The sequence below is a fragment of the Hyalella azteca genome, unplaced genomic scaffold (genome assembly GCF_000764305.2).
Source record: "Hyalella azteca isolate HAZT.00-mixed unplaced genomic scaffold, Hazt_2.0.2 contig16805, whole genome shotgun sequence".
Lineage (NCBI taxonomy): Eukaryota > Metazoa > Arthropoda > Malacostraca > Amphipoda > Hyalellidae > Hyalella > Hyalella azteca.
Window position 1 is genome coordinate 26011 of NW_025946613.1, and position 20021 is coordinate 46031.

The following is a 20021-nucleotide window of genomic DNA, read 5'->3' on the forward strand; positions in this document are numbered from 1 at the left end:
GTCTCTTGTAAAAGTGAGACCGGGGAACCACAACAACAACATTCCACATTACTACATTTCACATTACTAAGTTTCACATTACTACATTCCACATTACTTCATTTCACATTACTACATTCCACATTACTACATTTCACATAACGCATTACTACATTAAGCATTACTGCATTAGGCATTTTTACATTGCACATTTGGCATGCGTTGTCTCTATCTGAGTAGGCATTTGTTGTGGCGTGCAGGGAGAACAGGAACCAGAGCATCATCGTGTCGGGCGAGTCCGGTGCGGGCAAGACGGTGTCCGCCAAATACGCCATGCGATATTTTGCCAGCGTCGGGGGCTCTTCCGACGAGACTCAAGTCGAGAAAAAAATCCTTGCTTCTAATCCTATCATGGAGGTAACAATTGACTGTGTGGTTCCTTAATTGGAGATTATATTCTGGATATGCTTAATGCATATAACGTAAAACTTTTACTCTTGTTGTACCCTGTACTGGCTTGAATTTAATGTTTTTGATCAGAGCTTCTCGAGTTTCCATTACGTTTGCGCTATCTTACCATAAAGGCAACACTACCTATCATTAGAATTATTAAATGAAAGATTAATGAATAATAATTTTAATAAGGTTTCTTAATGAATGATGAATTGAATAATGAATATTAACGAATGAGTGAATAATACCATTATTTGAATTAATAGTAAAATATACCATAATTTTGCAGGCAATAGGTAACGCCAAGACGACCCGTAACGACAACAGCTCGCGTTTCGGCAAGTACATCGAGCTGCACTTCAGCAGCGCGTACAGCATTGTTGGTGCTAGTATGAGGACCTACCTGCTGGAGAAGTCGCGTGTGGTCTTCCAGGTGAGTCTTAATTAAGGTATGAATACTTGTCTAATCTTGCGAACGGCAACCAGCCATGTTCGTGTGCCAGAAGGAAAGCATTTACAGTTTTTATATATATATTCGTTTTAATGACTCAAGGTTGAAGCGAATGAATTGAATATCTCTGCAAATTTGTGCTCTTTATTTATGTAATAGAAAGATATTAATTGCGAATATTCGTTTTGCTCCGTTGATATTCTCGTCTTTCATTCTGTGATGTTATTCATGATTGTTGATCCTTGGTTTTTTATCTCAGTAGTCAAAACTTCACTCATGACATCGTCGTTATTGCATAGAAATCTTTAAGAGTCAGTCGTTCATTTGCCTATAGTTGTATTGATCTAATGGTTGTTGTTCTGTCCAGGCTCCCGGCGAGAGGAACTACCACATCTTCTACCAGATGTGTTCATCTGCGAATGACCCCAGATTGGCTGGGCTCAAGTTGGGTTAGTTTATCATAAGTTTCAATTGAGTTCAATTCCTTGCCAAGATTTCGTGGCTCAGCCGCTCTACTCCTCATGGTTGTTAACTCAGCAAATGGCTGTTATTATTTCAAATAGATAGAACTGACAGCTTAACAGTCGCCAGAATATGTGTACAGGATATGTGTACATAGTATTCTTGTTGATTAATTTCAGATAAATCTTCAACTTATGTAGCGTTTTTTTTAAGTGTCTTGTGTAGATTACCAATTACTAAATAACCAGGTATTCTCTCTGATAGTAACAACTTGATATTCTAATTATACTCAATAACTATCGCAGTGATACTGCATGCAACATATTTTTTCGGGCAAGCATCTCTCTTGGATGCACCACGACTAGCAGACTGGGGTCGTACTATTAAAAACTCGTTTAATTACCCGCAACGGTTGATTTCTTGTCTATGTTTGCTTGGTTTGGCTTGAGATGTCATCAGAGATTGCCTTACTCTTACTAAGGTACAAACTCGAAGCTATTTTTGATAGTACTGCCCCTGAACTCAACTGTTGCAATATAGATCGTCTCCTCTCAACAGGTGTCAGTTTCATCTCATCTTCATGTGGGACTCTTCAAGGCTCTTGGTTAGACCCGATTGTTTCTTGTCTTAATAATAACTAAATTTCAATCCCATGATTAACCGTCGTGTTTGAGGCAGCCTTTTTAGGCTATTCCGCAGTTGCCTGCCTTAGCACTAACTTTTTCGAATTTTTTTAAATGTTCGTGGCTTACCAAGTTCTGCCTGTGTTGAAAGCTCAGCATGGACATCTTGTTCATCGCTGTGACTTTCGAAGCATGCAAATAATTTTTAAAATGTTACCTACTGGACTAATCTTCCCTATTGGATGATAAAATTTAATTTTCTGGGATTATACCGAAAAATACCTCGGTCTTGGAATTTATCTCATTAGTATGTACCAGTTTCGGTGAATTCCCTTGATGAACAAGCGCACTTCACAACTAGTATTTCCAGCCTGGAACTCTCTCTTAAAAGTTAAATTCGCTCCAATAATAACATTTAGGTAAATCAGTTAATACAATAGTCATACATCATCCTCAGTCCCTTCATTAACACGTCAATTTGCCATCACCTAACCCTGTAAGTGGCTTGGGCGTTTGCCCTGCACTAACTAACAACTAACCAAGTTCGCCGTGATGCCTCTAGGAGACCCTGGCCTCTTCGTGTATCTCCGTCATGGCGACGTCGGCTCCTGCGTGCGCCAGGCTCGCCCTCGTCTAGGTCTGCCTGCCTGTTTTGTGTGTGGCATATTTCTGTGTGTGGCTTTGTTTTGTGTGTGGCTTTGTTCTGTGTTCGGCTTTGTTCTGTGTGCGGCTTTTTCTGCTGTCTATGAAGTTCTGTGTGGCTAAGTTCTGCCTGCCAGTTCTGCATGTGGCTTCATCGCGCGATGCCGAGCGAGATTAGTTTGCTTCAGCTCATTATTTTCGTGCATGGGTTTCGTTCACTTGTAACTTTGAGCACGTTTCTATTGTGTAGATTGCTACTTATGTTGTTGTATGTCATTTTTTCTGTGTTGTGCTTAGTGTTCTTTAAAAAGTTATCCTGTCTTCATCTTTGTATGATACCGTTGCATATCTCGTTGTATTGTGTACTGCTTCTGTGTAAAGCTTGCTTGTATATTTTCTATATCGTTGCTGTAACTCCGTTATTTGTTGGCTTACTAAGTGGTTCATTTCTCTGCTTGCTACGTTATTCTGTCTTTTACTCATCATGTATTTACAACGTTGTTCTGTATTGCCACATTTTCGTAGCTGTAAAATACTCAAGTGGCGATTTCCCATAAAATCTCTGTGGTGCACTCAAAGTGTAAAAAAAGGGTGTCTTCAAAATTTACGTGCACTGTTTTTATTTGGTCTGTCACAATGTATTTTATTCAATTTACCCTGACACTACAATGCAATATCTGACCCTGTGTTATGTCGCCAGCTTCTCAAGACTCGTTCAGCTACCTGAACCAGGGCGACAGCGCCAACATCACAGGCGTGGACGACGCCGCGGACTTCCAGGAGACGTGTAAGGCGCTCGCGCTGCTGGGGCTGCAAGACGAGGCGCTGCGACCAGTCTTTACTGTGCTCGCTGCCATCCTGCATCTCGGCAACGTGGAACTCGTCAAGACATCGGCTGACTCCTGCGCCGTGCCTGTGAGTCGTAGAGCTCTTCATGAATAAATGATACGGTCTGTTCGAAAGAAAACGGTGAGAAACAGTCAGATCGGTGTTTTAGTGGCCGGTTGTCTGGGGAATTAAAACTTTACCTTTTTTGAAAAGCTAACATATGAAACAGGAAACATCCTGGTCGAATTTCACGAGACGACGGCTGCTTAAACGCCGGTCCAACCGTTTTTTCCACAAATTTTTCGAATAAAGTCTACGGCGCTGTTTTTGGTTTACCGGCTTATTATTGTTCTACAATATTTACATTTATCTCTGGTTTTGTAATGAGAGAAAGTTTATTATCCTGTTTAGAAGTCGGGAAGGAATAATCTGCGCTGGTTTTGGCCTTAACTCATCATATCACTGAGACAAAGATTTAATTGTAGAAATTCCCCTTGGATCTTAACTCTTGAGGAATATTTGCCCCATTCATAACACCATGCTCATTGTGTCGTATCTGACATTAAATGCTTGATCAATAATGAATGTGTTGCGTGGTTTTCCGCCATTTAAATAAGAATTATGTGTACATTAGTATCACCGTTACCCGGCACAGGTAGACGACATGGCGCTGCCCGTGGTGTGCTCCCTGCTGAAGGTGTCGGAGGAGGAGCTCAGGAAGTGGTTGTGTCACCGCAAGATTGTCTCTGGCGGGGAGGTCTTCATAAAACCCATCACTGCTGAGCAGGTCAGGCATCTCTTTGCTAAATGTTCTAGGTAATATCCTTCCATACTGTCTAGTAATTATGATTGCACTTCACTTAAATTATGATTGCACTTCACTTGCCTTGCGCAATTTGTACTTGTAAATGTTGCCAAACAAGGTCCACGTCCGACTATTGCATACTGATTTCCTAGAGTTAAGTTACTTGCTGTATTTTCTGTTGCATTCCATTTGAACGGGGCGTCATTTGGGAAAAGTTAGCATTCATCTATTTGAATTTGGACTACTAAGCTTTTATTGTTCTATTCAAATAAATGTGATGTTTCTGCAGGCAACGTTTTACCGCGACGCATTGGCGAAGCATATCTACGCGCAGGTGTTTGCTTGGATCGTCAAGCAGATCAACAAATGTTTCAGTTCCTCCCACACACCATTCAGGTTAGTTCAATGTCCAGTGTCTCCTAATTAATCATTTTTTTTTGAAAGATCAAGACTAGATGATAAATGAATTTTGTTAAAGAATATCTCAAATACCTACGTCGAGAGGCTTTTTTAGACATGAATATTATATTAATATTGTAATATTAGTTTCGAAAATTAGGCCAGTTCATGCCTATCGCCGCCTGTAGACATTGCAGAATTTTCACAACTGCGGGTCTCGATCTCGCAACTTACTCCGCCACAAGGTTATCTAAATTCTAAACCATTCGGCCAGGTGTGGAAATGGTGTGGAAATTCTAATTCTTTGGTTTCGTTCCGCACGCTTCTCTTTGTCAAATCCTTCAAAGAATATGTTGTCGTCAAGTGATAGAAGAAGTAAACGTTTCTGGGAATGTACGGTTTATAACATATAACGCGTCGTTCAGGATGCATCTTAAGAGATCAATAATTAGTTTTATCTATGCTTCTTTAACAGATTCATCGGAGTGCTTGACATCTATGGATTCGAGACCTTCGAGATAAACAGCTTTGAACAATTCTGCATCAACTACGCTAATGAGAAACTTCAACAGCAATTCAACCAGGTCTGTATTTTAATATTTTCACGCCCGATTATTAATTGTAAGCTTGCATGGTGTGATCATTTCACGTTTTTCAAAATTAATTCCTTAGTTTTCTCCGCCCCGAACATTACTACCAAGAAATTTGTCGATATAACATGAAATATAAAGGAAATAAAAAAGCGTTAATAGAAAGTCAATAAATCCACTGTTTTGCAACATGCTTTACGTTGTGCAGCACGTGTTCAAGTTGGAGCAGGAGGAGTACGTCAAGGAGCAGATAGAGTGGGAGTTCATCAACTTCTATGACAATCAACCCTGCATAAACCTCATCGAGTCTAAGCTGGGCATACTAGACCTGCTCGATGAGGAGTGTCGGGTCAGTCAATTATTAATTTATTATCTTTAATTATTATGTTATCTATTATGTTTAGTTAATTATAATTGATTTACAGTCTTATATGAATTATTTCTTCTCCATTTTGTTAGGATTTATAATATTGGTTTTTGTATACATGAATATTTTTTATGATGGTGATACCTTTTATAATCCTCTAGATGAAACTTAATCATTTACCGGACTAATTGTTCAACTACATGGTAATGTTGCTTAACTCTATGGTTGCTTTGCTCAGATGCCACGAGGATCAGACCAGTCGTGGGTTGAGAAGCTCTACGACAAATGTAAAGCAGCGGAGCACTTCAGCAAACCCCGGCTGTCGCGCACTGCGTTCATTATCCACCACTTCGCCGACGAGGTCATCTACGAGAGCTGCGGCTTCCTCGAGAAGAACAGAGACCACGTGTCCGAGGACCATATCGCCACCATTAAGTCCAGCAGAGTGAGTACAGTGATGTCTGAATAAGGGAAACTCTTACGAATTCCTTCTAGAAAACTGTGTCCATTAAGAGGATGCATCAAGGCGCTCAGCCACGGTAGTCGCCTAAGGCGTTTCTTAGCTAGGTATATATTCGACAGACAACTCCCTGATAAATGCGATATCATTAGAATGATATTCCTTTAAAAGGTGCGTTATGTCGAAAATTAGATACTGTAGATAATGTACGGTGCAACTGTGCAGGGGAAACGAGTCTAAATAAATTCAAAGAATGTTTGGCCATATATAATCTGTTAGCTACGATGCACTTCATTGCTTTCAATTACCCAACAATCACTGCAAAAATAATATGAAATATTAATGTAAATAAATACGCTTGAATGCCGCCAACGACCATGTAATGTATGTTGCGCAGATCACATTCGTAAGTCAACTGTTCAACGAGGCGACGGCTAAACCTGCGGGCGGTGCTAAGCTTAAGATCGTCCCCGGCAAGCCAAGCGCGACTACGAGCAGCAAGACCGCCAAGCAGTCCGTTGGCTCTCAGTTTCGCAACTCGTTAGCGCTGCTCATGGAGACGCTCAACTCGACGACCCCTCACTACGTGCGCTGCATTAAACCCAACGACGACAAGGAGGCGTTCACCTTCGACCCTAAGCGGGCCATACAACAGCTGCGGGCCTGTGGAGTCCTCGAGACCGTCAGGATCAGTGCTGCTGGATATCCCTCCAGGTCATCTGAAATTTGCTGATCTCACATATTCCTTCTAGTTAACGATTCTCACTCGGAAAACACATTTTTTTCCAGTCGTAAATCCTATTTTTCAAGTCGGTAATTGACAGAATTTCATTTCAAAATTAGTTTATGCGTTATTTTCAATTAAAAAAAAAACGCTTTCAGTTCGTTATTTCATGTAATTGTGTGTATATTCTTGCATGAGATTATTAAAATTCAACTAAGCAAGTCGCCGGCATCACATCTTAGAGTACATGGAATGACTAACGCTCGCCGCCGCTCTTGCAGGTGGACGTACCAGGAGTTCTTCACGCGGTACAGAGTCTTGTGCCATAGTCGCCACATTCAGCGCTCAGACATGCGCGCTACATGTCATAAAATTGTCGAAACTATTATCAGCGTAAGATATTGTTTGAAACTATCAGCGTAGGTATTGCAAGATATTGTTACCTGTACAGTGCAAGTCGTACACGTGTTACTTCTGTTCTTGACCTTTAATTGGTCCTTCAGTTTCTTCTATGAACAGTGATATTAGGCATATAAGTTACTCTTGCTATTCCTTATCGTTTTTGAAAATAAATCAATAGCTGTTACTTGAACTTCAAATCTCCATGATTTCCTATTCTCATTTATTTTCTTATGCAGGACGACGACAAGTTTAAGTTTGGACGCAGCAAGATCTTCTTCAGAGCCGGTCAGGTGGCGTACATGGAGAAGCAGCGCTCCGACAAGCTGCGTGCTTGCTACATCATCATCCAGAAGAACGTCAAAGGCTACTTACATCGCAAGAAATACCTCACCCTCAGGCGTGCTGCCCTCACCATCCAGCGCTACTCCAGAGGCCTCGCCGCTCGCAGGTGACGAAATAATTCTAGAATTTCGTTTTGAAAATATGTGTCAAATGCTACCGTAGATATCTTGTTGCCTCTCCGTTAATTTATTTTGAACATCAAGCTAGCAAAAGTTTCTGGATATTGTTCATACTGAGCCTGCAAATATGTTCGAAAGACTATCATCGAGATACTCATTTACTCATTAAAAATGGTGATATCACATAGCTGACTGATGAATTTCCAAAGTATGAGCTAATATTAGTTCAATTCGCCTCGTCAGACTGGCTGAGCGAATGCGGCGCACGGCAGCCGCGGTTGTGCTGCAGAAGAACGTGCGCGGGTGGCTGGCGCGTATCAAATATACGAGGCTGCGCTGGGTCGTCACCAGGATACAGGCGCGAGCTCGCGGCCTCTGGGCGCGACAGCGCTACCAGCGAGCCAGGAGGGAGCGCGCGGTATGTGCTAGACTAAAAGCTGTATTGTTGATTTGTATTACTTTAAAGTGCGTCACATTTCTAGTTTTAGATGAGAAGTAGGTATTCTTTTTGTTAGTATTAGACAGCGCTACCAGCGAACCAGGAGGTAGCGCGCGGTCAGTGCTAGACTAAAAGCTATATTGTTGATTTGTATTACTTTAAAGTGCGTCAGATTCATAATTATACATGAGAAGTATTCTTTTTATTATTATTACAATCGTCTAGAAATGAATATTAAATGATTTTGAGCTTTGTCAATTGACCTTGTTGGTTACAATGGTTGCCGAAGTCTTGTAAAAAATAAAAACTTTACTTCCAGGAGTACAGCGTTGAAGTTAAGGAGCACAGCGTTCGCTGTATTTTTTAAGAATTCAATTGAGTGCAAAAATAATTTGGTGATATGGGATTTTAATTTATTTCCTCTTGAAAGCTGAATTGAAGGAATTTTTGTGTTGCAGGCGGTGGTGCTGCAGAAGCACATCCGGCGCTGGGTGCAGGAGCGTCAGTACCAGCGCATCGTGCGCGGCTTGATCACCACACAAGGCCTCGTGCGCTGCTTCCTCGCCCGTCGTCAACTCAAGCGTCTCAAGGTCCAGGCCAAGAGTGTCGAGCACCAGAAGCAGCTCAACAAGGGTCTCGAGAACAAGATCATCAGCCTTCAACAAAAGCTCTCCGAAATACAGCGTGAAAATCAGAACATTCGTAAAGCTTCAGAAGATGCTGCTAACTTGAAGGTGCAGTTGCTTGCTCTCAAGAGCGTTGAAAATGAGCTCAAAGGCTCCAAGAACACCATTGCTTCACTTGAGGAACGCGTTAAGAACCTCGAAGAGCAACTCGCCCTAGAGCGTGGTGAGAAGATGGACTTGTTGAATGAGAAGGAACGCGCCGAAAAAGCAAACAAAGAACTCGTTGAGAAACTGAACGCTGAAAATGCCCTGCTTTCTCAGCAATTGTCCGCGGCGCTGATCGAGAAGAAAGAGGAAGCAAACGAGGAGAAACTCAAGCAGAAGCAAGCCGCTGAGAAGGAGAGGATGTTGCTAGAGCACGATCAGGAGAAGGGCGCTTACCAGAAATTGCTCGTTGAAAAACTCTCTCTTGAAGCCAAGACTGAGGCTCTCGAGGCTGAGCTTGCTCGCCTGAAGGGCCACGCAACACACAAGCGCGCAGCCAGCAGCCTAAGCAACGTGAGCGGCTACAGCGATGCCACCACCGACGTCGTCTTGGACGTGTGTGACGTGAATTCCGTCGCCATGGAGGATGACGTTGGCTACGGCTCCGTCCGCAGCCGCGGCAGTGATCAGTCCGAGTCCGGTGCCCGCGGGCCTCTAGATGGTATTGAATGGGGCAGCCCGGCGCAACAAGCTGCTGCTGTGGGCAGAGAGGCTCTCGTCAACGGCACCCTTTCTCCTGACAGGGTGAGTCAGCCGCATGCTCCAGTAGTTAACATGTAATTGCAGTGATTGACCTCTTAGCAAATCCTTTTGTTAATGCGGGTTCTATTGGACGAATGTTTTTCTCAACATCTTCCAGAATTTAATTCACGGTTCATTGCATAGGTTTCATTATGCACCAATCTTCAATACCATTCATATGCAAATATTAATACTCTGGTTGAACATTCTGTGTGCCAGAATTTTTATATCATAAGGAGGCACTCGTGTACATTTTCAAGTTCTTAGTCACGGAAACTGTTGATTAATTTCTCGATGGGGGTATTTCGGGTATTTATTGCACCTAACACCGTTGAACCTAAGCAAACCTTTAAATTTTAATCATCCTTGACACCTCCTTTTTTACTTAACATTAAATACGTTTTCTTACTTGGGGGTATTTCGGTGACTTTTCCAAAGATCTCCTGCTTCAGTTAACCTGCATTTCCCACATCTGTAACTTTCCTCTGGGCTATCGCCAGCGTGTGGACGCAAGCGTGTCTGGTCTGGGGCCCCGAGCGGCTAGACCCAACATACAGGAAGCGAGCGTAGCACTTCTGCTGCAGACCAGACTCAGGGAGGCTCGCCAGATCAATCAATCTCTAGCGGCTAGAGTTGAGTCTCTGGAAGCCATACCGTTCGACGCCTCTTGTGGAATAGACTCGAGCCAGCATGCGCAGAACATGATCAGGGTAAACGCAAGGTTTCTTTTTGCATACTACCTCGTGTTAGTTACCTACCGTCTGTAATATTTTTCCAGGATGAATGCGTGGCCAATTTTACCTTATTAGTAGAAGTTGTCTTCCGCTTGCTGGTATGACATCGCACAAAGCTTTAGTTTTCTCAGCTTCCATTACTCTGTATTGTAACCGAAAGACCGGCATGTTTTGCATTGCTCTTCACTTTGCTCCGATGTAAATCTACCGAGTTCACTTACTTATCACGGCCCCATGAAACTTTCCGCTTTGAAATTTTAGAAAAATATTTAATTAATTTTTTATTTTCCTACAGAAGATTTTGTCTTATTTCAGGGTTCATTATGTTGAATTAAAAATATTTATGAACGTGTTGACTTAAATTTTTTTTTACTTTCTACAATTCTGGCCTAACATTCTTGATATTCCGGTTCTTTGTCTATTCTACGACTTGATAAACGCTTTTTCGTTTTTCTCTAACTGTTGTAAATATAAGTTACCATCCATTTATCCGCTTGAAGAAACCTCAGCTTAGAGACTAAAATTCCTGCCTACAGATTCTTGGTCCGCTACGTATCACTTTTGTTTTTCATTGCTGAAATTGAAAGTGAACGTAATTTTTAACCAATGTGCAAATTTATTGTTACTACCTCTGCCATCGTTGCAAATCCGCTAATGTTAGGAATCATTCTTCTGCTATGTTGCGATAGTTGTAGAAGTTATAGAATTTATCAGCACTCTATTTTCAGCAAATATTTCTAGCATTCCAGCAAATATTCATATTCCATTTGATTCAGTTATATCTTTTCGGGATGTGTACCATTTTTCAGACATACCCGTTGTGTTGAGGTTATTTCCACTTTTGTTCAGGCTTAGATGAGAACAATACTGAAACATGACCTATCGCACCTCTTGTATTCTGAATTAAAAGATATATTCTACGGGCCCTGATTTTGATGAGCACAATACTTGAACATTAAACATGACCTATCGTACGTCTTGTATTTTGAATTAAAAAAAAAAGATATTCTTCGGACCCTGATGTATTGTGTTGTGGTGCTGGCACAGCTGCAGGAGCTGGAGATGCAGGTGGCCAAGCTGCTGAAGGACAACCAGAGCCTCAGGACAGCCGTCGCACAGGCCGCGCCTGCAGGCAGCGCCGTTCACGAGTGCATAAGTGAGTACTGGAGCATGCGACGCGGCCCAGATAAAAATCTTTATTATATTATCATGATTATGAATCATCTTGGTAGCAGTTCTCAAGCTATGTAGAAATAATTGTCATTTGAGCATGCTACGCGACGCTGATCTAAATCTCTATAGGATTGTCATGATTATGAATCATCTTAGTAGCAGTTATCAAGCTATGTAGTAGTAATTGTCATTTTATTCAGGACAGATCAAGCATAATTACAATTGAGTGCTCATGCAGCTATTCTCCTTCAAGTTTTTTTTTTGTACCGATGTCTTGTCACACAGGAGATTTCTATCTCGTGCCGATTTTTTTAGTAGGTTTTGGAAATTTTAATTTTGTAACTTGCCTCGAAGACTCAGATTTAGTTTATATTGCTGCTCTGATACGCCTCGTTTACGTGACTGCGAATCATTTGCGAGTAATTTGAAGCTGCATAACTAACCTACTTATGCACTCGTCAAATGAGGCGCTATTGATCCCAGCCTTATTTATATGGAGGAGACTAAGTTTCACTACGTAGCAGCCGTCGCTGTATGAGGTCATGCACACGCAGGCTTGATCGCATCTGCTCGACTTACCGTGCGTGTCAACAAAATCTCTGCATCATTTATCTGTGGAATTAATTGTGCTCTCATTGTTATTTGCATTCTTTATAACTACGTGGAGTTTTACGTTACTCTTTTTGAATATGAGAACGCTAGTTTTTTTAACGCTGAGAATGAGTTTGCTAAATATACAATATGGAAAACAATCAAACTGTTGAACCTAATTTGTGCAGTATTTACTGCTTTATTATTAAAACACAGTTGACTTTTAATATCCTCTTTCCATTAACTCACCTTTTGTTCTGAAGAGAATGTCATGTTCGTCACGTGCGCGTGTTGCAAGACGTCAGTTATCGCCTTGATAATACGTCAATGATGCTGAAACAGCGTTCAGTGTCGTAAAACGTGTCCTGACGGATGTGAGGCATAGCAATTCTGATGTCTTGCCATGCCATTGGCCTCACTTCAAGTTGCTTATTGTTTGTGACTATTTAAATTGGCCAAACATTTTGGCTTTCCAAGTCAAAATGTTCCAAAAAGATATCTTACGAACAGTTCAATGTGATGGTATTCAACGATCCTTATATTCGATGTATAAACATTTTTTGCATTGTTACATCCGGATTTTCATCTCCCGGGATTGAACTATATAAAAGTGATGGTTTTGTTCATTGCTAACGCTTGTGTACCGCACTATTGCTGCTGGCTTCAGAGCTTAAAAGCAATTTCTCTGCTACCTCGGTACGGCGCCTTCCAAGCCACACTGTGAAGCTCGTGTAATCAGAATTTGTAACGTCAGAATAGACGAAGCGATGGTGTTACTCAAGCTCGGCTGGCCGATGCAACTTAAAAATTGCGCTCCGATTTTGTGTAGTAGTCTCTTCTGGGTCATACATATAACCAGATATAAATAAAGGGGAAAAACGATCCATGAGAATCATCTCGATAGTTGGAGAATTGTAGACGACTTTTTAAATTTATCAATTATCTTGACATTTTCGATATTTATTTCGGATAAGGATTTGTTTGCGCTCGATTAATTCAGGGATTTGGAGACTCGAACGTGCTTTTTATAGACCTAAGCTTTCCCGTGGCGACAAAAATGATAGTAATGCAGCTCGGAGTCCGTGTAAGCGCGAAAATCCGTCTCTTTAGTGGCGGATGCCGCAAACGCTTGCGGGTCGGCGCTTTCCAACAGCCTCCGCCCACCTCAGTTCTGCTTCATCTCGCGAATGTTCTCTCTCTCTCTCTCTCTCCGTCCACTTTTCTTCGCTACTGCGTCATGTTGATTCAGCGATGTGGTCAACCGAAATTTAAAATATTTCAGTAATTCGGTATACGATCAGACTTCTTTTCTTATAACCAGAATTCCTAACATGGACACTGATATTACGTACCTACTCAAACTCGCCTTCGATCGAATCAGGTGCCTGGATTAAAATCTAAAAAAAATTGAAACATCATATTTGTTCACGCCGAAATTTTGTCCCTTTGTAGCCGACGAACGTCCGCATGTAATCTGCCGTGAGTTTTTTCGCTAAAAAACACATTGATTAACCATTGATTTCGCTGTGCAACACAAGCGTTACACGTGTATTGCTACATTCTTAGGCAGAATGTGCAGTGCGAACTGGCGTTGAATACGTTCACATTTTTGGCGTCCGTTAGTGCCGCACTGTTGCTACACGACGCATACTTTGCGGTTGCTGGAGCTGCTAGCAGATGACCACCAGCACGGCGGCACTCCGCGAGTTCGTAACACGTGAGCACCGTCAGTTGCGCCGCGGCTGTGGCGCTAGTTGGTCACGTGGTTGTCGCGCACAACTTGTCGGTGCATCGCTTTCAGTTAGAAGTGCGGTCCGGACGATTGCTCTGTACATCGTTGAATTTTTTATCTTCGTCTCATTACAACGACAAGAGTGTGTATTATTATCAGTGGAATAATCTTTGAAAGAGACTTGACAATAGAACTGTTTCGAAATTTTTCATATTATCATATGAAAATGCTGTCCGTGACAAAGGATGTAGGTAGCAACGAAAATGTGCACATGACCAGTGAAAATTTACAAATGACGTGCGTTTTCATCTCCAATTTATTAAATCAACACAATTTAATATTCGGGAGCCCTTTATCGTTGGCCTTGGATTATATGTACTTTCTATTTTCATTCATTCAGTTTAATTTAACCTGGCTAAACCATGCTGTTTTACTTCTACGTGCGTTGGGCAGTCCGTGAATTCATCGGAGAGAGCTCACGATTACTAGCATTAAAGCGATTATCATATCGATGACAAGCATGAATTTTCCAATTCTGCAGCTGCTCTTCTTCTAAACAGTTTTAGTTTGTGTCAAGTGTGGGAGCGTGGTACGGTATGTAATAAAAGCTGTGGTCATGTGGATATGCTCCACTTGCCATGATGATGCGTGTGCCTGCTTTTCTATTGTGCTTCTCAATTACTTCACACTCTTACTGGTAACATTCTTAAGCGTTCTACCTTTGATTAGTAACATTCTTAAGCGTTCTACCTTTGATAATAATCAGTACTTGGCCGTATTATCATAAACCTTACAAATCTTATTAATGCTATTTTATGTTTTGATTGGACAGTTCCGCAAGGAAAGTGTTTCAGTATGTTGCATATTTGATCTGTGGCTGCGGTTGTAAACGTTGAAATCCATTGGAATCCAACAGTTCTCGTTACACTCTTTGAAGTGCGAGTTAATCTGTAAGGGTCACATTCTTCCATTGGCTAGTTGTCGAATTCCGGAATAATAGCTTGAGTTGATGCAAGGCTGAGTTTGTCCGCATTATTACGTGTGGTGAGTGGCGCGCTAACTGCATGCGGAGGACAGAAGTAGAGCTCCGGGTGACCGCAGCCCATACAGAGAAAGCAGCTGCATGCCTGCCTGTCACGGACGCTTCTCCAGCGTGCTGTCAATGCTGCTCTACGACACACCTAAATATGGAATATCAGCGTGAAGTTTAAAGTCTAAGTGAATTTTTTTATCTAGATTATATATCAGAATGCGTTATTGTGGGTTATTTTTAAAAGACAGAATCGTCGTTCAAAATGCCACTGTTAACTCGTTGCGACATGAAAATCTGAAAGTATCATTAAATCATAGCATTAAAGTTAGAGGACTACGTGAAAAGTTTGATCGAGAAAATGTTTCTAAGTGCTTGATTGTGGGTGATTTCTAAAAGATGACATCGTCTCGTTCCTATATGAGAACGGTTTCAGTGCTACCATACATACTCTTGTATGCTCCGAGACTCGCTTTTTAAATGTTTAAATACAATGATAATAACTAATTTTTTAATCAGTCAACTCCAAGTTTCCTTGATTTCAATCTCACATTTTTTATCTGAACAACAAATAAATAGGATAATCATGAGGTACTAATTCACTTACAAGTTTTTACTGAAATTAATGTTTAGGCCGAACTGATTTTTTGTGCATTTAAATATGCAGCTATTTTTGTATGAGCTGTTGGTACACTTTGACGAAGATGCATGGAAGACACGCGTGACTGCGTGTTGCTCTTATTTAGTTTTTTTTTTCTTGCGGCGTCGGCCGGATGCTAGAAAATGAATCGACAGGAGCGTTTGATGAAGCCATATGTTCGCGCACGCATCTGAAAGCTCTGCCTAGTAAACAACCGTTGAAGCTCCCTCTTCGTATAGTGTTTGTTCAATCACTGCACGATACTCCCGATTATTTAACACATGCTGCGTTCCCTGCCAATTTTAATTGCATAACTACCAAATGTTTGAAACCCCAGAAACTCGTTTATTTAAATATTGCCAGGTTTCTAAATTTTGGCATAGTTGAAATTTAGTTGCAAAATAATTCGTAAAGTTAGACAATTTTGTTTCGTGGTATCGGTAAGACGTCGTGGTGTAGACGTTTTCAATATCGTTCTTTGGCATAATATTTCATCTATTACGCGTCGTCAAATAGGTTGAAATTAAACTATTAATATTACTTACGAAGATATTGCAGATTTTTTATTAAATTTAATGCTTTAAATGTTCAAAAAAATACTTTTTTTTTGTTTTAGAGTGTGAATGTCCGTCAATTCTGGACTTTACGAAACCTTGTTGTGCTTCAGTTCTTCGAAGGCAATTGGTTAATGTAGCCAAATGGTGTATTGTGCTGTGCCTAAAAGAGTATATGGTCAGTGATATTGACCTGAATGTGAGCAGTTAAGTTTCTCCTATGGACAGGAGAGGACTTCTAGAAACCTAACCATGGACCCTGACAGAGATTTGTACGAGAAGATTCTTCGTGAGAGGAAAGAAGTGTGTGGCTTGGACCCGAATAAATCCAATTTTGGAGTACGATATGAAAAATTCTTCTCTAATTGCTCGGAGGATTCGTCGCGTGACAGCAAGGACTCGAGTTTATTCATTGAAGACTTGAGACCGTCATCAGCAACATTTATGTATGGGTCACGGTCTCCTAGTGCCTCGTTTAGTGAGAGTCGCATCAAATTTAAACAGCCAGTTTGTGAAATACTGCCAAAATGTCACAATAGTACTCGTTTCTCTGCTCATTTCATTCGACCTGTCAATGGGAACGCTAAATTCGAAGTATTGCCAGACGTCATAGTGCCATCTATTGATTGCACATCTCCTGGTCGGTCACTTATGAGTTACAGAACGCCTCTCGTCGATTATATATCAACGGACACTGACAAACTCGTAGCCATCCGAAGCGATGAATCTTGCACGTCTGAATTTATTGACTCGTCTGTTGATCTTAATAGATTTAATAGTTTAAATGTCCAGGAAAAATGGCGAACTAGTGACTCCATTTGTTGCTTTCAAGATGCTCCTTCCTCTGATTGTTTGCAGTCGTATCGTGGAAACTATTACGTTTTCATGAACAATACGTATGCTAATTTCTTACATGCTATAGACGCGAGCGATGATGCTTCTCTTCATTTTCTTGATGCCATTCATAGAGACGTTGCACAAGATTTGAGCCTCATGAGTGGCGGAATCTTGACCGCTGAACTTTTTTCATCCCTTGCTCCCAAAACTGTTGCTCCTACAGCTTCTACAAAAAGCACCAGCCCGAGTTTATTTAGTTCATCTGATGCCAGAACCGTAAGCAATTCAACAATTTTTACTTCTAGCCCGGAGTCGGTTAATGTATGTTCCGTGAACCGGAATGCCGACGCAGCATCTAGCTCTCAGTTGAGGTCCTGCGACGAATCTTGTACTTCTACTCCATGCGAATCAACCATTTCCACCCCAACACTAGCTGCTCAGTCACTCGACATCAACAACTGCGTAGATATCGATGCCGTAGACGAGAATTTACTGCATTTTTCTGAGTCGTTGCCTGCATCTTCCCTTCGGTCTTGCAGCCTTTCTTTCTCCTCTTCTTCAAACGAGTCGAACAATTGTGAAAAAGAAATGATTTCTACCTTGAATTCTGAGGTAGCAGATGTAGTCATTTCCAACGAACGAAACCTGTCCCAAATTGGCCATAGAGAATCGATTTTTAGCCATGCGCCTCGTTCATGTTTCGGATGTACGTCGAATCTTTTTAAATCGTCTGATGTGAAAAGGGAAGTTATTTTTATTCCAAAGATTAATGAAACTAAAGCTCCATTTATTCCAATGGACGGCAGCTCCACATCGTCCATTATTCCGACTGGACTGCTCCTGCGCCGTGATGTTCACGAGTCCTTTTCTAACTCCTGCCGCCAAACATCACTAGATGATTGTCCTAAACAATCCCCGGTGGAAAGTATGAGACTTGGCAAACATTGTTCAAGTTATGCCGCGAACCAATCTGAAACTTCCATTGAGTTTGATCAGTTGCGAGATGAATCATCTTCCTCACAGTACTCGGCCGACGTGCCCTCTCATCCGACCACAGACGAAGAAAACGAGCCATTGGTCTTCTCAAGATTCGAGGGAAATCGTATTACCTGTTCTGAAGATGTGCCCTCCGACGTTAACAAGAAGAGCTTCAAAAATATTTTTCCCGATTCACAGAAACGCCAGAGTCCTAAACCCTGTAATGAGCATTTATTTTCAAACACTCGTGAACCGCATGTGTTGTCTGACTCGCATGCATCATATGGAACAAATAGAAGCGAGGATCCTCAGAATCCTCGAGGGAAAGGATCTTCAACCAAAAAAATGCCATATTGTTGTACGGTAGCCACCATGCAGCTCATTTTGCAACTGCAATCCACTTTGCGAGGTACATCTTGTGATAATAATTCTACATTATTTTGCAGAAGGTTCCATAACACATTTACCGAGTATATAATTCGGTTTTATCTTTCAGCGTTAAAAACTGAGTCTGCGATATTCTCGAGAATTCATGGTATTGTTTGCCATAGCATTAAAGTAATCGTCAATACACGAAGAGTATAATTGTGTTCTATTTCTTGTGTTTACCTGGGTCTTCTCTCATCCGCTCACTGAGCCAATAAAGTGGCCGCAGCGATCGCACGTCCGCTTGTTTTCCTCATATCACCCTTGAGTGAATTTAGCTACACCCATCTAATTGTCACGATTAGATACAGCTACGAAGCTGCTTCTACAGTTATGCGATTACTCATTGCGCGTCAAAATTGTTATTTTTCTACGAATTTGTAATTTTCTTATTGTTTTAAAACCCATAGCTACTCTGCAAAAGATAATTACATGAAGTGCGTTGCGGTTGCTGTACGATTCGTTCAGAGCACGGTCCTTCCATCAGTGCCTTGCAAGGGTCTTATCATTGCCAAAATGATTGATATTCCGCTAGCACGTATTTCGATCTTCAAATAGGTGGAAGGATAGTATTTTTAACGATAGAAATTTACATGTTTTTGTCCGAATACGGCATTTCTTTAAGAAAAATTTGCAGTACGCTATGCATTTTTTGGGTTAAAGTATAAGCCATTTATTGCACTTATGAATCTAGATTTTACAATGCTGTTATTGCTACTAACTGCTTGTTTGTTTTGCGCCACAGAACAGTTCACGGTGCTGCAGGATGAGCTGGAGAGACGACGGGAGGAATGCATGCACCTGCGCACGGTGCTGGCCACCAGGGCGACTGAGCTGCGCACGCTGTCTTCGCAGTCGTACGAGGCGAACCCCGACCTCCTTAACGAGGATGGCGAGCTCGCCGTCGCCTACCAGACTCAGAAACGCGTCAACAAGTCAGTCGTGGTACTCGTGGTATCAGCAAGTCAGTCGTAGTATTGTGGTATCAGCAAGTCAGTCGTAGTATTCGTGGTTTCAGCTAGTCAGTCGTAGTATTCGTGGTATCAGCAAGTCAGTCGTGGTATTCGTGGTATCAACAAGTCAGTCGGAGTGTAAGTCGTGTTAACAAGTCATTTATGGGTTCATTCGTGTTAACAAGTCAATCGTACTATCGGAAGTGTTGAAGTAGTGCTCCTTCTGTTTTCAAGCATAGAGGGGTTAGTTCGTTTTGTTATCTCTTGCGGTAGCATGAGTTAACAAAACCAATCAGTTTTGATGAACAAAGAAGTTAGCAGAAACCGATCAATTAACAAGTTTGAACCAACCTCCGCTTAATGTATATCAGAGAGTATAATTTCTTCCTCATAATTTGTTTTCCACTCCATCATAGAGACGGAATTCTGAAGAATTTATTGTGTTGGTGCAGGCAGCTGACCGAGGAGCTGACAGTGGAGCGGCAGCGCGGTAAGGAGAGCGACGCGCGGCTCAGGGCTGAGGTCGAGCGGCTCAAGAAGGAGAACGCGAGACAACAAAAAGTTATCACCTCCGCTATGTTGATGCCAGGTCAGCATCAGGCTCTTATCTGTCCTAAACGCTGCTGTTTTATTTCAGTAAGATGAATTAGATATTTTTTATTGTGCTCTGGATTGTTTATCACCTCCGCCATGTTGATGCCAGGTCAGCATCAGGCTCTTTCTCTTATCTACCCTCAAAGATTTTTTTATTTTTTCAGGATGAAATATTTTCCTCTTTTTGTCTCATTTATGGCTCATATTTCTAGCGCTTTTTCCAATTTATTAATTCCAATTTATAAAAATCGCCATTTTTCTCGGTCTGAAAGCGGATCATCT

At 41.5% G+C, this 20021-nt stretch overlaps 1 protein-coding gene across 1 annotated transcript in view; it reads left to right on the plus strand.

Annotated features, from left to right (window-relative positions):
• The window catches only part of LOC108666177 (unconventional myosin-Vb), a 48049-nt gene that overhangs the window by 11621 nt on the left and 16407 nt on the right, over positions 1-20021 (plus strand). The window contains 18 exon segments of the mRNA XM_047885047.1: positions 240-396; positions 722-865; positions 1251-1332; positions 3311-3525; positions 4094-4225; positions 4533-4639; positions 5118-5226; positions 5441-5581; positions 5838-6044; positions 6457-6773; positions 7065-7176; positions 7422-7633; positions 7890-8064; positions 8544-9500; positions 9998-10207; positions 11279-11387; positions 18938-19127; positions 19598-19734. Coding sequence (XP_047741003.1) covers positions 240-396; positions 722-865; positions 1251-1332; positions 3311-3525; positions 4094-4225; positions 4533-4639; positions 5118-5226; positions 5441-5581; positions 5838-6044; positions 6457-6773; positions 7065-7176; positions 7422-7633; positions 7890-8064; positions 8544-9500; positions 9998-10207; positions 11279-11387; positions 18938-19127; positions 19598-19734 — 3713 coding nt within the window.